The sequence below is a fragment of the Mixophyes fleayi genome, chromosome 10 (genome assembly GCF_038048845.1).
Source record: "Mixophyes fleayi isolate aMixFle1 chromosome 10, aMixFle1.hap1, whole genome shotgun sequence".
NCBI classification, from domain to species: domain Eukaryota; kingdom Metazoa; phylum Chordata; class Amphibia; order Anura; family Limnodynastidae; genus Mixophyes; species Mixophyes fleayi.
Genome location: NC_134411.1, coordinates 91274467 through 91290797, shown reverse-complemented (window position 1 = coordinate 91290797; position 16331 = coordinate 91274467). Strand labels below are relative to the sequence as shown.

The following is a 16331-nucleotide window of genomic DNA, read 5'->3' as shown; positions in this document are numbered from 1 at the left end:
TACATCCCCGCCCAACCAGTAATAAGCGCTTGGTGCCCTGACATACACAGGAGGAGGCTCAGTGCTGCAGGCTCCAAGATTCAGTTTTGGAATATCGTAAGTTAACCCAGGTTCCGTAGGTCCCTGCATGCTCCTGGTGTACATAAAAGATTAGGGGATATATTTACTAAACTGTGGGTTTAAAAAAGTGGAGATGTTGCCTACTAGCAACCAATCAGATTCTAGCTGTCATTTTGTAGAATGTACTAAATAAATGATAGCTAGAACCTGATTGGTTGCTATAGGCAACATCTCCACTCTTTGCAACCCACAGTTTAGTAAATATACCCCCAGGTCACAGTAGAAAAGAGAATTCAGCAACCAATATATACAAGATGAGAAGGGGTGAAGCCAAGACCTCCAGCTCCGGCCTCCATCCTGTGTGTTAGCCCTTCTTGCGCTTAGTAGCGGCTGGGGGAGAGTTAAAGCTCCATGACCGCTTCTGGAAATAGGTTCATTTTGAGTAACGTTAACTCTGCTATGGGCTGAAGAACGCCGGGTTTAATCCGTGCAATGGTTGGGGGGGGGGGGGGGGACGGGACGGGACGGTAAATCTACAGAGCAGAGAGATGTCTTCATCTTACCGCCACGTAATGCTGACGAAATTTCTCATCGCGGATCATTCGAAGGACCAACTTCCGAAAGTGAATCTTAGCCTGTCGCAATCTGCACAGATCACGGCGGGACTGAAGTGTGAGACAGGAAGAACACAAATGTAAGTAAATGTGGGCATTTGTTTGTACATAAAAATAGATGTAAAACAATAAATACGGAGGCCATAGTGTACCAGCACAGTGTACAGAATGACCTGACTTTGGCCGATGGTCACTGGTAAGATAAGGGAGGCGTGTGTGAGAGAAGGGGATGTGTGTGTACAGGGGGTGAGATAAGGGAGGTGTGTGTGTGTGTGGAAGGGGGCGGGGGTGACACAAGGGAGATGGGGTGGGGGCTGCCCATTTTCTAGCCCATAGTAACCTCCAACTCTATTTGATCCTTTGTAAGGATATCCTTATGTCTATCCCAGGCATGTTTTAAACTGCTCTACTGTATTAGTCTCTACCACCTCTGATGGGAGGCTATTCCATTTATCCACTACCCTTTCTGTGAAGTAGTTTTATCCTCACATTTCCTCTGAACCTACTTCCCCCAGTGTCAGTACATGTCCTCGTGTTCTAATACTTCTCCTCCCCCCCAGTGTCAGTACATGTCCTCGTGTTCTAATACTTCTCTTCCCTCCAGTCTCAGTACATGTCCTCGTGTTCTAATACTTCTCTTCCCCCCCCAGTGTCAGTACATGTCCTCGTGTTCTAATACTTCTCTTCCCCCCAGTGTCAGTACATGTCCTCGTGTTCTAATACTTCTCTTCCCTCCAGTGTCAGTACATGTCCTCGTGTTCTAATACTTCTCTTCCCTCCAGTGTCAGTGCATGTCCTCGTGTTCTAATACTTCTCTTCCCCCCAGTGTCAGTACATGTCCTCGTGTTCTAATACTTCTCTTCCCTCCAGTGTCAGTGCATGTCCTCGTGTTCTAATACTTCTCTTCCCCCCAGTGTCAGTACATGTCCTCGTGTTCTAATACTTCTCTTCCCCCCAGTGTCAGTGCATGTCCTCGTGTTCTAATACATCTCTTCCCTCCAGTGTCAGTGCATGTCCTCGTGTTCTAATACTTCTCTTACCTCCAGTGTCAGTACATGTCCTCGTGTTCTAATACTTCTCTTCCCTCCAGTGTCAGTACATGTCCCCGTGTTCTAATACTTCTCTTCCTCCCAGTGTCAGTACATGTCCTCGTGTTCTAATACTTCTCTTCCCTCCAGTGTCAGTACATGTCCTCGTGTTCTAATACTTCTCTTCCCCCCAGTGTCAGTACATGTCCTCGTGTTCGAATACTTCTCTTCCCTCCAGTGTCAGTACATGTCCTCGTGTTCTAATACTTCTCTTCCCCCCAGTGTCAGTACATGTCCTCGTGTTCTAATACTTCTCTTCCCCCCAGTGTCAGTGCATGTCCTCGTGTTCTAATACATCTCTTCCCTCCAGTGTCAGTGCATGTCCTCGTGTTCTAATACTTCTCTTACCTCCAGTGTCAGTACATGTCCTCGTGTTCTAATACTTCTCTTCCCTCCAGTGTCAGTACATGTCCCCGTGTTCTAATACTTCTCTTCCTCCCAGTGTCAGTACATGTCCTCGTGTTCTAATACTTCTCTTCCTTTGTAGAATGTTTCCCTCCTGCACCTTGTTATAACCCTGCATATATTTGAAAGTTTCTATCGTGTCCCCCGTTCCCTTCTCTGCTACAAACTATACATATTAAGATCTTTTAGTCTTTCCGGGTAAGTTTTGTGCTGTAGGCCATGCACCATTATAGTTGTCCTTTTTGTACAGTCTGTAATGTATTTATATCCTTCTGGAGATATGGCCTCCAGAACTGAACACAGTATTCTAGATGAGGCCGTACCAGTGACCTATACAGTGGTATTATTACTTCTTTCTTTCTGCTGAATGTCATCACAGATAGGTGTATATTTGTTTACTGAAATGTATTGTTTTCTCTTATTACCAATATTAAGAGTAATGTTCAGCTCATTTGAAGGTTAGAGAGCCGCACCATACGGCCTAAGAAGTTTAGCAGGTTACCCATCACTGTACTAAAACCCTACAGTACATGTCAGATTTATACGTATCATTCAATAGCATGAACAAAAAAAACAATTTCACCTGAATGTAGAGCACTGGCGCCACCTACTGGTAAATGTATTATCATAATAAGGTTCCAGGATGACCCATTCAAAAGCATTTTGTTCACTGATTGCATTTAAGCTGCACGGTCCCCCTACTTAGCTTGGTTGGACATATATGTCCTCAAGTAATTAGAGGATCTGGTAAATTCAACACAAAATTACAATCAGGAAAATGAAATCCCAGCAAGTTTCATGGAATGATGATTTCACTAGAGCAAAGGGTTTTAAAAAGCAATTCAGTTACTTTATAATGAGGTTACATAACACGGAGCCACAAATTCTGACGTCACCTATTAGGTGATAGAGAATGTCCGTGGACACCACTCTCCCCTACAATACCCCTCAACTGATGGACGTCAACCACAACGTAACGTTCAGCTTTGGGTATCACTGAGCTACCTGCAGTCCGATACATATGCTGTGTCAGTAGAGAATACAAGGAACATTGTAACTGCAGGAAAGGGATCTTTACTGTAAGGGCAGTTTATACGTTTCCCTACCACGTAAGCCGGTGATGGTAGGTTTAATGTAACTTAAGTGATTGATCCAGGGAACTGGGGGGGGGGGGGTTTGTTCCACCTTTCTCTGGATCACATTGATGGGACTTTTATCGATTCTTTTTTAAGCTTCACTAACTCTCTAGGAATAAAATCATGACACTTAAATATGTAGGAAGTGAAGATTTTAAACGTACCAATCCAGAGTGGAGGCAGCCATTTTTGTTAGCTGAATCTCAATATTTATGAAAATACAGGCAATCAATTCACTAAGAACTAGCCACAAGGCCGGTAGCTCCTAGAGAGTCATCAGGCAAAAAATATCTTATATTATGCAGACAATACAAATACGACAATTCTTACTGCAGTGGAGTCATCTGAAAAGACCGGAGGGAAATGATAGTCTAATGCTTTCAGAATTTCCAACAGAGGCTTCTTCTCTTCGATCATGTGGAGCACCATCTGCGGAAATCAGACACCGTGAGTTGGCTTAACCCTACCGGAGGCGCAAAAACAACGGTCAATGTTCTCAGGAGCAAACATCACCACACATCCCACCTTTCCTCTAAGACCGATGCTGAGTTTGGCATGGTGCCTGTAGCAGAGTAGACCTGGAACCTGTTCATGGGTTAATTCTAAGAAGTCTAGAACTCTCCCAAAGTTCGGAAAATCCCTCTTCTTCAGCACAATCCAAATGGCCTTGGTCACCACAGGAAGAGTTGATTCAAGGTCCACACAGGAGCCTAAGAGATCAGAAGACAAAGAAAAAAAATGACAACAAGACAGTTTACTAAAACAGCTACAAGTAATATAAAGCTGACGATACTCCTGCTGTCCACTAAGTGGAGGAAATATAATACATATCCAAGGTGAGTGTAAATATTACAGATCCTAAAAGACTCCTATATTGGATGAATTGTCCAATAGAGAAAAAATGGATTATTATTTGTTGAAAGATTTCCTGCTGCAGTGTATCATTTTAATGTTGGCTTAGATCTCTGCAGTGGTGGCGCGATCAGAAGAAGTGCAAATGCAGTTTTTTGAACGAAATTATTTGGCAGGGAAGGTGCAATCTTAAAGGGAGATTATCGTTTGTCCTACCGAAACTTATTATTATTATTATTTTCAACAGTTGTCTTTTGTATTCAGTCACATGATTTTGTCTGAGATATTTGAAAACACAATAGGGGCATATTCAATTCAATTGTCCGCGGAATTGCCGAAAATCCCGCGGTCCGCTCAGGATTACCGTTATTATCCAGCGAGAGATTACCGTATTAACGGTATTAGTGGCAGACCTTGACTTCTGGCAATATGTGGACCGGTGAAAGAAAAGGTTAAAAGAAAAAGGCAGCATCAGTGCCTGATAGACAAACTACATCCCCCACGATCCAATGTGCTCAGTGAGAATCAGGAGACAGCTCTGTAAAAAGATTGACATATGCCGGACACCAGCACATACCTCTCTAACCCCCTTACCCCCCATTCTGCAGGTCACCAGCACATACCGCTCTACCCCCCATTCTGCAGGTCACCGTCACATACCGCTCTACCCCCCATTCTGCAGGTCACCAGCACATACCGCTCTACCCCCCATTCTGCAGGACACCGTCACATACCGCTCTACCCCCCATTCTGCAGGACACCGTCACATACCGCTCTACCCCCCATTCTGCAGGACACCAGCACATACCGCTCTACCCCCCATTCTGCAGGACGTCACATACCGCTCTACCCCCCATTCTGCAGGACGCCAGCACATACCTCTCTACCCCCCATTCTGCAGGACGTCACATACCGCTCTACCCCCCATTCTGCAGGACGTCACATACCGCTCTACCCCCCATTCTGCAGGACACCAGCACATACCTCTCTACCCCCCATTCTGCAGGACGTCACATACCGCTCTACCCCCCATTCTGCAGGACACCAGCACATACCTCTCTACCCCCCATTCTGCAGGACGCCAGCACATACCTCTCTACCCCCCATTCTGCAGGACACCAGTACATACCTCTCTACCCCCCATTCTGCAGGACGTCACATACCGCTCTACCCCCCATTCTGCAGGACGTCACATACCGCTCTACCCCCCATTCTGCAGGACACCAGCACATACCTCTCTACCCCCCCATTCTGCAGGACGTCACATACCGCTCTACCCCCCCATTCTGCAGGACACCAGCACATACCACTCTACCCCCCATTCTGCAGGACACCAGTACATACCCCTCTACCCCCCATTCTGCAGGACGTCACATACCGCTCTACCCCCCATTCCTGCAGGACGTCACATACCGCTCTACCCCCCCATTCTGCAGGTCACCAGTACATACCCCTCTACCCCCCATTCTGCAGGACACCAGTACATACCCCTCTACCCCCCATTCTGCAGGACGTCACATACCGCTCTACCCCCCATTCTGCAGGTCACCAGTACATACCCCTCTACCCCCCATTCTGCAGGACGTCACATACCCCTCTACCCCCCATTCTGCAGGACGTCACATACCGCTCTACCCCCCATTCTGCAGGATGCCAGCACATACCCCCCTACCCCCCATTCTGCAGGTCACCAGCACATACCGCTCTACCCCCCATTCTGCAGGACACCAGCACATACCGCTCTATACCCCCCCATTCTGCAGGACACCAGCACGTACCACTCTACCCCCATTCTGCTGGACACCAGCACGTACCACTCTACCCCCCATTCTGCAGGACACCAGCACATACCTCTACCCCCCATTCTGCAGGACACCAGCACGTACCACTCTACCCCCCATTCTGCAGGACACCAGCACGTACCACTCTACCCCCCATTCTGCAGGACACCAGCACGTACCACTCTACCCCCCATTCTGCAGGACACCAGCACGTACCACTCTACCCCCCATTCTGCAGGACACCAGCACGTACCACTCTACCCCCCCATTCTGCAGGACACCAGCACGTACCACTCTACCCCCCATTCTGCAGGACACCAGCACGTACCACTCTACCCCCCATTCTGCAGGACACCAGCACATACCCCTCTACCCCCCATTCTGCAGGACACCAGCACATACCACTCTATACCCCCCCATTCTGCAGGACACCAGCACATACTACTCTACCCCCCATTCTGCAGGACACCAGCACATACCGCTCTATACCCCCCCATTCTGCAGGACACCAGCACATACTACTCTACCCCCCATTCTGCAGGACACCAGCACATACCACTCTACCCCCCCATTCTGCAGGACACCAGCACATACCACTCTACCCCCCATTCTGCAGGACACCAGCACATACCACTCTACCCCCCATTCTGCAGGACACCAGCACATACCTCTCTAACCCCCCATTCTGCAGGACACCAGCACATACCTCTACCCCCCATTCTGCAGGACACCAGCAACATACCTCTACCCCCCCATTCTGCAGGACACCAGCACATACCGCTCTATACCCCCATTCTGCAGGACACCAGCACATACCGCTCTATACCCCCCCATTCTGCAGGACACCAGCATGTACCACTCTACCCCCCCCCCCCATTCTGCAGGACACCAGCATGTACCACTCTACCCCCCCCCATTCTGCAGGACACCAGCATGTACCACTCTATCCCCCATTCTGCAGGACACCAGCACATACCTCTCTACCCCCCATTCTGCAGGACACCAGCACATACCTCTACCCCCCATTCTGCAGGACACCAGCACATACCTCTACCCCCCCATTCTGCAGGGCACCAGCACATACCGCTCTATACCCCCCATTCTGCAGGACACCAGCATGTACCACTCTACCCCCCTCCCCCATTCTGCAGGACACCAGCATGTACCACTCTACCCCCCCCCATTCTGCAGGACACCAGCATGTACCACTCTACCCCCCCCCCCATTCTGCAGGACACCAGCATGTACCACTCTACCCCCCCCCCCCCCCATTCTGCAGGACACCAGCATGTACCACTCTACCCTCCCCCCCCCCCCCATTCTGCAGGACACCAGCATGTACCACTCTACCCTCCCCCCCCCCCCATTCTGCAGGACACCAGCATGTACCACTCTACCCTCCCCCCCCCCATTCTGCAGGACACCAGCATGTACCACTCTACCCCCCCCCATTCTGCAGGACACCAGCATGTACCACTCTAACTCCCCCCCCCCCCCATTCTACAGGACACCAGCACATACCACTCTACCCCCCATTCTGCAGGACACCAGCACATACCACTCTACCCGCCATTCTGCAGGACGTCACATACCGCTCTACCCCCCATTCTGCAGGACACCAGCACATACCACTCTACCCCCCATTCTGCAGGACACCAAGCACATACCACTCTACCCCCCATTCTGCAGGACACCAGCACATACCTCTACCCCCCATTCTGCAGGACACCAGCACATACCTCTACCCCCCATTCTGCAGGACACCAGCACATACCTCTACCCCCCCATTCTGCAGGACACCAGCATGTACCACTCTACCCCCCCCCATTCTGCAGGACACCAGCATGTACCACTCTACCCCCCCCCATTCTGCAGGACACCAGCATGTACCACTCTACCCCCCCCCCCATTCTGCAGGACACCAGCATGTACCACTCTACCCCCCCCCCCCCCCATTCTGCAGGACACCAGCATGTACCACTCTACCCTCCCCCCCCCCCCATTCTGCAGGACACCAGCATGTACCACTCTACCCTCCCCCCCCCCCCATTCTGCAGGACACCAGCATGTACCACTCTACCCTCCCCCCCCCCATTCTGCAGGACACCAGCATGTACCACTCTACCCCCCCCCATTCTGCAGGACACCAGCATGTACCACTCTAACTCCCCCCCCCCCCCATTCTACAGGACACCAGCACATACCACTCTACCCCCCATTCTGCAGGACACCAGCACATACCACTCTACCCGCCATTCTGCAGGACGTCACATACCGCTCTACCCCCCATTCTGCAGGACACCAGCACATACCACTCTACCCCCCATTCTGCAGGACACCAGCACATACCACTCTACCCCCCATTCTGCAGGACACCAGCACATACCTCTACCCCCCCATTCTGCAGGACACCAGCACATACCTCTACCCCCCATTCTGCAGGACACCAGCACATACCTCTACCCCCCCATTCTGCAGGACACCAGCACATACCTCTACCCCCCCCCCCCCCCATTCTGCAGGACACCAGCACATACCGCTCTATACCCCATTCTGCAGGACACCAGCACATACCTCTACCCCCCCATTCTGCAGGACACCAGCATGTACCACACTACCCCCCCCCCCCCATTCTGCAGGACACCAGCATGTACCACTCTACCCTCCCCCCCCTCATTCTGCAGGACACCAGCATGTACCACTCTACCCCCACCCATTTTAGGCACCGGCAGCAACCACTAGACAAACCTATACACGTTAACAATACACTTCAGTGTCTCCAATTAACACTTCATACGCAGCACCTTTATTCTGTGTATAACACCCGCAGCTTATATCCTCAGTACACAGCACATACACCCCACATAGGGACCGTGCACAGCGCCTGCAGAACCCCGCAAACCGCTAGTAATTACTTGTATTTCTAGACGTGTGCTCGCTCATCTCCACATCACATACATGTCCAGACTGATCTCCAGGAAGCGTCCAATCACAGCTCTGCATCCGGTGCCCAACCAATCACTTTTCAGTGTGTATAGTCAACGTCTGCGATGCGCGTTCTCTTGCGTTCCAGCCGTCGGCGGCGCGCATTCTATTGCGTTCCATCCGTCGGCAGCGCGCACTCTATTGCGTTCCAGCCGTCGGCGGCGCTCTCTCTTGCTCTTCAAGCGGCGGCGGCGCGCGTTCTCAGGTGTGTCATGGTCCCGGGGACGCGCTCTCAGGTGAGTTTCGGTTGTTTTGTTCCTGGCGCAGACGATAAAAGACAATTCAGGTGAGTAGAGAAATAAAAGAGTATTTGCAAAAAGTGAAATGAAAGCTCACAAGGTTATACGTGTACTTAAGATATTACAGCAGAGACCTCACAGGGGGGCGACATGTGCCAAGCATGGGCACAGCTGATTTTTGGTGCATGGATACAGTTACTTAGAAATATTTTTTTTTATTACTAACCTCTATGATGTCAGCAGACCATTGGTTGAGTTTAAAAAGTCATGTAAACTAATTATTTCCAATTCCTGGGACTTTATTGCCCTGAATGCTTCTTTTGCCATAATTTTTAATTATAACATACAGGTATTTTTCAGTGTAAAGTACTAGTGAGTTTTTGAAAATGTTGATTCTTGGTTCCCAAATTGCACAGTTAGCGAAGGGCATCGGTTGTGAAATGGCTTTTCCAAGTAATCTCAGTTTGGAAAGTCAAAATTATAAAGCCTTGGTCCTGAGGGCCCTATATTTGCTTCTGCATGGTTTGTGGTCTTAACTTTTTTATGAGTAGCGCTGCTGAATTTTTTTTGGGTGTTCTGTAAATAGATTAATACATCAATAATGTATCATAATCATCTCTTATTTCAATTTACTAAATTAAAGGTTATGTCTCCTTACAAGTGCAAATGGGTATGGAATGCAAATTGGTGCGGAACCATATTGAATCATTTGTCCAGACTGATGAGCAGCTATTGCGAGTGTGGGCCTTGCTGTTTGTATGTTAGGAAACTTTCAGACAAGTGAATTATTACTAGGACAACATCATATCAAATGTCAAAACATCTTATTGTAGTAGTATTTTACTACTGCGACTATGGATAGCATTGCTCAGAAAAGCAGCCTATAGCTAAATCCTCCCAAGCTTGAGTAGGTTCTTCGGATCTCGGCGACCACTTCATATGGACTTTCCCGTTCAACCATAACTCCACCCACAGCTGAAAAGTTAATTTTGCATGAAGTTCAGGAAATTAAACATTAATCTAATATATTACTTATTTTGGGTCCGGTGTTCCACCCAATCAGACAGGTTCCCAGCGTCTGCCGCTAGTTTCTAATATAATAATTTCAGTTTTTACAGTTTAAGTAGATTTATTTGAGAGTTGTAAATACATTTTAAAAATAGCTGCACAATGACCTCCAGATTTATTCGATGTCCCTGTAGACATTGGACCTAAGTCTGTGCGTATGAACAGGAATCTACGGAGAGTCACTTGGGGACACAAGCGCGTTCACTTGAACGTACAATATGAAATATCTTATTTTCGCTGATAATAAGATAACTTTTACATTTATGTTTTTTAAAAAAAATATAATATAAGCTCACCCTGATTTTAGATTTAATACGCTCTTAGACATTATGCAACTCTGTTATTAAAGCTGGCAAAGGTGCTGTATTAAGTGGAGACAGCAGTTTAAATGGACGGACTGATATTCATGAAAATGCAGCCAAATAATTTATTAGGAACTAATGACATCACCATCACATGACCATCTTTCCTGATATAGGTAAGGTAGTCCCTTTTTTTTATTTTTCTATGGGATAATGTGTATGTAGCAGTAGCTCCCCTTACTCCTGATGCCTAGAACTGACATGGGCAGCACGGTGCCTCAGTGGTTACCACTTCTGCCTCACAGCGTTGGGGTCATGAGTTCAATTCCTGACCATTGCCTTATCTGTGCAGAGTTTGTATGTTGTCCCCGTGTTTGCGTGGGTTTCCTCCGGGTGCTCCGGTTTCCTCCCAAACTCCAAAAACCTACTGGTAGGTTAATTGGCTGCTATCAAAATTGAACCTAGTCTCTGTTTGTCTGTCTGTCTGTGTGTGTGTGTATGTTAGGGAATTTAGACTGTAAGCTCCAATGGGGCAGGGACTGATGTGAGTGAGTTCTCTGTACAGCGCTACGGAATCAGTGGCGCTATATAAATACATGGTGATGATGACAATGACACGTTTACTTAACTGGGGAAAATTGGCAATTGCGAGTGCTCGCCCTTATGGTAGGGAGAACCTGGCTACATGTATATTTTACATAGATTTGGTAGGTACACTTTTACTTCCAGTATATGTTATTTTTTTTTATAAAAGGGTACAACATAGGATTACATTATCTGACATACAAAACAATAAAGTAATAATTATCAAGCATTTCATAGGCTGCTTGTTTAATGTCTTATGAGGGTTCTCCTGTTTTGCAGGTCTGACCATGGTAGATACAGGACCCTATCCAAGTGATGGGGAGAACCGCGCACCCAGAAAACACAGATACGAGAAGAGAAGTGGCCATAGCGGTACACGTGACGGTAATCCCGGAACACAGGATGGATATAACAGCGATAGGACTGAGAGCAGACATGAACGCAGCCGGAACCGGCCTCAAGATAGAGAAGACTACCGGGAAGAGAGGACCCAAAGTAGACACCATGAAGACAGGAGTCGCAGCCAAAATCAGGACAGAGACAGACACTATGAGGAGAAGGAACAAAGTAGGAACCAGCGGGAAAGGAGTAGGGATGGGTATAGAGAGAGAGATAAGTACCATGAACATAGGGAGCGCAGTAGGGATCAGTCCGAGAAGAGCCGAAGCCGCCACGAGGAAAGAGACAGTTATAACCCAGAAAAGAATCGGGACCATTATCGGGAGAGAGACAATTATCAGAAAGAGAGGAGCCGGAACCACTATGAGGAAAGAGACCGTTATAGCCCAGAAAAGAATCGGGACCATTATCGGGAGAGAGATGATTATCAGAAAGAGAGGAGTCGGAGCCGGTCTGATGAAAAAGAAAGACAAGAACGATATCTACATAGCGTGGACCGTCGGGGCCCCCCAGCATACAGCAAGGACCAAGAACAGGACTACCCATCTGAGAGGTGAGTACAAAGCCCATCAGTATTCTAAAACATGCCAGCTTTCAAAAGACAAGCCCCTTAATGGTCACTATATTGTATGCCTTATTTGCCTTAATGTCATACTTGCCAACTTTTCCTCGTTGGCTTCAGGGAGATCCCGGGAGAGGTGGGCGGGGGCGGGGCTTGACGAATCACATCATTTTGGTCCTGCCCCCTCAACGATTGTCCCAATTGTGGCCAATTACAGCAGGGGACGGGGCTAAGATGACGCCTATTCTCCTGGACATTCTGGGAGAATAGGCAACTATGCATTAAAGAAAAGCAGCTAATGAATCTCTAGAGACTGAAGTGTCTTTTACATTTCTGTCTACATTACTGAAGTCATGTTGTCTTACTTGTCAGTCTTTGATTAAATCTTGGTCTCCATGAAAATGGCCACCTCCATAGGCATCAATACATGGATATAGGACACAATTTCTGAACTGTGTCATCAAGCCACAGATTACGAAGCCAACCATGTCTTGTACTGGCTCAGCATCAGGGAGAATACCAGACTCTTCAGGGAGTGAGGGAGATCACCCCTATTTCAGGGAGTCTCCCTGACATTCAGGGAGAGTTGGCAAGTATGCTTAATGTTCCGGCTAACTTTTGAATTTTGCATATGTGCTAGTTTCACTGGGAACATTGTTTTTGGACACAGATTGTACTTTTTTTGGTAGTGTAGTGAAATAAATGTATTTATATTTTATGAGCATTCTATAGGGAAATATGGTAAAACCATAAGTTGCAAGATCCTTCCTGCAGTTACCTTTAAACAATTGTTTGTACACGTCAGTGGGGCTTTCAAAGTAGGCGGTTTCTAACCAGCCCCCAACAATATGATTTGGTTTTGGCTCCACCCCTGAGGTGCTGGAGGTCAGGTCACATGCTCTGTTTTTTAAAGGGACGCATTCTGCAACTCCAAGCTGCACTTCTGCAGAAAGGCGCTATTCTAAATGCACTTCGACTACAGCAAACGCTGAAGAGCGACACTGTCTATGTCCCCCTCACTCTGATTAATTTAAGCTAGGAATGAGAATAAGTAGAGCAGAAAACTTGAAATACTCTAAGAGGACAAGTAAGCATGTGTGCAAAACATTCACTAGGAACCGGTGACGTCTATAATACTCATGAGGATGCAGCCTATCAAATCATTAGAACTCGGTGATGTCATCGGTTCATTGTTAGATACAAATCTGCATTCTTATGAACATTGGCCTCCACTGTGTGCATGAGATGGGTACACTGTACCCCAATCAGCTTACGTCCAAGTTATTGAATGTTCCTTATCACTTTGTGCCCATAGACCGTTTTCTCCCAGCGATGCCCAGATGAATGACATGGAATATTACGAGACAGAGGGGGGAATCCTGGATTGTCACAAGTGCAAATACCTGTGCACTGGCCGTGGTAAGGAGCGTGAATCTGAATGTGTGATATGATCGGGTTTTGGGGTTCAGTAAAGAGTAAAATATGATATTTATAGAAATGTGTGCACAGGTAGCTCAGCAATGGAATATCATAGTGGCCAATCAGATTCCACCAGTTAAACCACATCTGTCACATTTTTCAGAAATGCCCCTTGTGTGTTACTGGTAAAAATGTGCATCCTATATCTCCTACCATCCCGTCGGTGTCCTGGCACAGAATAACACTACTGTTTGGCTACTAACACAGAAACTGAACTGTGGATTGAAACCGGTTTATTACAAGTGGTTTTTCCAGTTCTTCAGGTGGGGTTACATAATACCGGCACTCGCCAGGGAGGAAACGAAGGCTTGTCAATGACTTTACTAATGATCTGTTTATAGGTTCTGTCAGATGCACATTGTTTTCCCCTAACAAAAGTAAAATCCATAAACAGGGCTTGATTATTAAGTAGGCTCTACCCTAGGGCACAAGGCTTTTGGGGGAGCTAAATTTTTGACAGAGGTATAAACTGAAATTAATTTTAAAATATAAGAGAATAGTTGCTATCCAAAGTTAAGAAAAAATAAAACATAGCTAAGTTTTAATCTTGATGTATACTCAGGGTGAAGGCTGAAGACAAGGAGTGATCCTTGGGCGGGCGCTAGAGGTTAAGCGAGTAGGAGAGACAAGGAGGGTCATATTAACATGAGAAATGATCATTCGCAATTTTTATATACAATAAGATCTAGGACACGTGCAGATTTAGTCCGGTATTTACAACTCAGGCTCTAGTAAACATAACATGGGACATTTATTAAAATGGTTGTGCAGGTAACTTTGTTTAAGAGGTGGGGTTACCCTGGCCCCCTAGTCAAATGATAGGATGAAATTTGGTTCAACCCATAAAATGGCCGCCTCCAGTGTGTTCCGGGAAACTTCCACGCGTCTGTTTTATGTGACATTTAACACGCACACAGTCATAGACTTTGTAAAACAATTCCACCGTTTCCTTTCTGACTGTGCTGGGTCAGGTGACGTTTCACAACGCTTTGATTTCTTGTTGTAGAACTTTGTACCTTAAACAGGAAAGAGACTTATTAAAGGGCCTGTGGTATTTGTACATGAAGTCTTGTTTTAGATTGTGAAAGAGGAGGCAGATTGCTCTATAAACCCGGCCACATCTAGGGCAAGATTTACTAAAGAGCAGGTTTGAAAAAGTGGAGATGTTGCCTATAGCAACCAATCAGATTCTAGCTGTCATTTATTTAGTGCACTCTACAAAATGACAGCTAGAATCTGATTGGTTGCTATAGTCAACATCTCCACTTTATCAAACCTGCAGATTATACCTAGTCTCCCGGAAGCAGCATAGTGCCGATGTTGTCTATTTATATGCGTGTTTCTAGAACATCACCAATTCTACTAAATTCATCATGAAGGATGTCTGTCTGCCAACGCCATTATGTTTCATGCCGAGTTGTTTGAAGGAGGAAAAGAGCCATGAGCTATTATGACATTCATTTAAATTCGCCCCGATTTAAACTGCTTTTGTCCACTTTCCGTCTTTGCAGCCTGCTGTCAGCTTGTGGAAGTTCTTCTCAACATGCTCATCCTGATCTGCTGCTCTGTGTCCTACAACTCTACTGGGGGGTTCACGGGGATAACCAACCTGGGAGGCATTTACTATTACCAGTTTGGGGGGGCCTACAGTGGCTTTAGCGGTGCGGACGGAGAGAAGGCCCAGACCCTGGACGTCCAGTTTTACCAGTTGAAGCTCCCCACCGTCACCGCCTCCATGGCCTTCGGGGGCGCCCTCATGGCTTTCAGCTGCCTGCTGGTGCTCCTTGGGGTGCTGCGCGTGCCGTGGCGGTGGCCCTGGTGGCTGCTGGTGGAGTGTGCGCTGGATGTTGGGATTGCGGTGGGCTACGCACCAGGCCTTTACTTCTACTTTCAATATTTGCAGGAAGCTTATAATTCTCAAGTGTGCAAAGACCGGGAGGCTTTGTATAGCAGCAAAGGTTACCAGGGCTTCAGCTGTGCTCTGCACGGCGCCGACATAGCCGCAGCGCTGTTTGCGTGCATGGCCATTATAGCCTTTTTCATGAGCGCTTTCCTGGCCATTAAGGGCTTCCGGACTGTCCGCCGCACGAAAAAGAAGCCGGTTAACACACTCGAGTTCTAGCCTGTATATTATTATTTTTTTTAATATCATGTCGACTACATATTGTATGTAAATACATGTAAAATGACATGCTGTACATTGCCGAGATGCTTTTTAAGTATTTGTTAAATAAAATTAAATAAAAAGAATAATTTTGTTTTCCATTTTTATAAGTCACTTCCTGATGAGACGGACTCCATAGTGCTTAGAATTCTAAAGACAAATAGACATCTGTATGAAATGAAAGTGTTCCGTTGCTGTAATGAGAACGTTCCTCCCCCCGGTGGTTGTAGTACGAGCACCACACCACTCACAGGAATTCAGGAGTGGCAGAAAAAAAAAATAACTTAGCGACTTTAGTCTCAACTGAGGATTTGTTCAGATAACTGTAGTAGTGTTTTAAGAACCCTTTGTTTTCTTTTAACTTTGCTGTCTCTACCCCTGTACTGATCATCTTCTCTTCTACACACGATTTGCTGCTGAACCTGACCCCTCTCTTTCACATAACTGAGCCCCTGACAGTTAAAGGTCAACAGAACCTTTAACTGTCGGAGTCTTCTGATTGGTCCTTTCTATGCTAGTGTCCAGCAAGATGTTTGTACACAACCCAGAACGTGGGGCGTCTTGCTGTAGGACGTGGTAAGCGGGTTCTTAGCCTTCTCTCTCTCTCTCCCT

At 47.1% G+C, this 16331-nt stretch overlaps 2 protein-coding genes across 4 annotated transcripts in view; one reads left to right on the top strand and one right to left on the bottom strand.

The window, feature by feature from the left end:
* TINF2 (TERF1 interacting nuclear factor 2) overlaps positions 1-9107 on the bottom strand; it is a 16773-nt gene extending 7666 nt beyond the window's left edge. The window contains exons 1-4 of the mRNA XM_075187456.1: positions 8852-9107; positions 3829-4013; positions 3634-3732; positions 616-725 (exon numbers count right to left, since the gene is read on the bottom strand). Of these exons, the coding sequence (XP_075043557.1) occupies positions 616-725; positions 3634-3732; positions 3829-4013; positions 8852-8939 (482 nt within the window). The 5' untranslated portion in view covers positions 8940-9107. The remainder of the gene's footprint in view (positions 1-615; positions 726-3633; positions 3733-3828; positions 4014-8851) is intronic.
* The window catches only part of MARVELD3 (MARVEL domain containing 3), a 9332-nt gene continuing 2064 nt past the window's right edge, over positions 9064-16331 (top strand). The window contains exons 1-4 of one of the 3 annotated variants that reach the window (XM_075189140.1): positions 9064-9157; positions 11395-12067; positions 13392-13495; positions 15067-16324. In XM_075189140.1, the coding sequence (XP_075045241.1) occupies positions 11403-12067; positions 13392-13495; positions 15067-15677 (1380 nt within the window). In that variant the 5' untranslated portion in view covers positions 9064-9157; positions 11395-11402 and the 3' untranslated portion in view covers positions 15678-16324. Of the gene's footprint in view, positions 9208-11394; positions 12068-13391; positions 13496-15066; positions 16325-16331 lie in introns of those variants that run through there. The other 2 variants (XM_075189138.1, XM_075189141.1) reach the window with 2 other exon arrangements.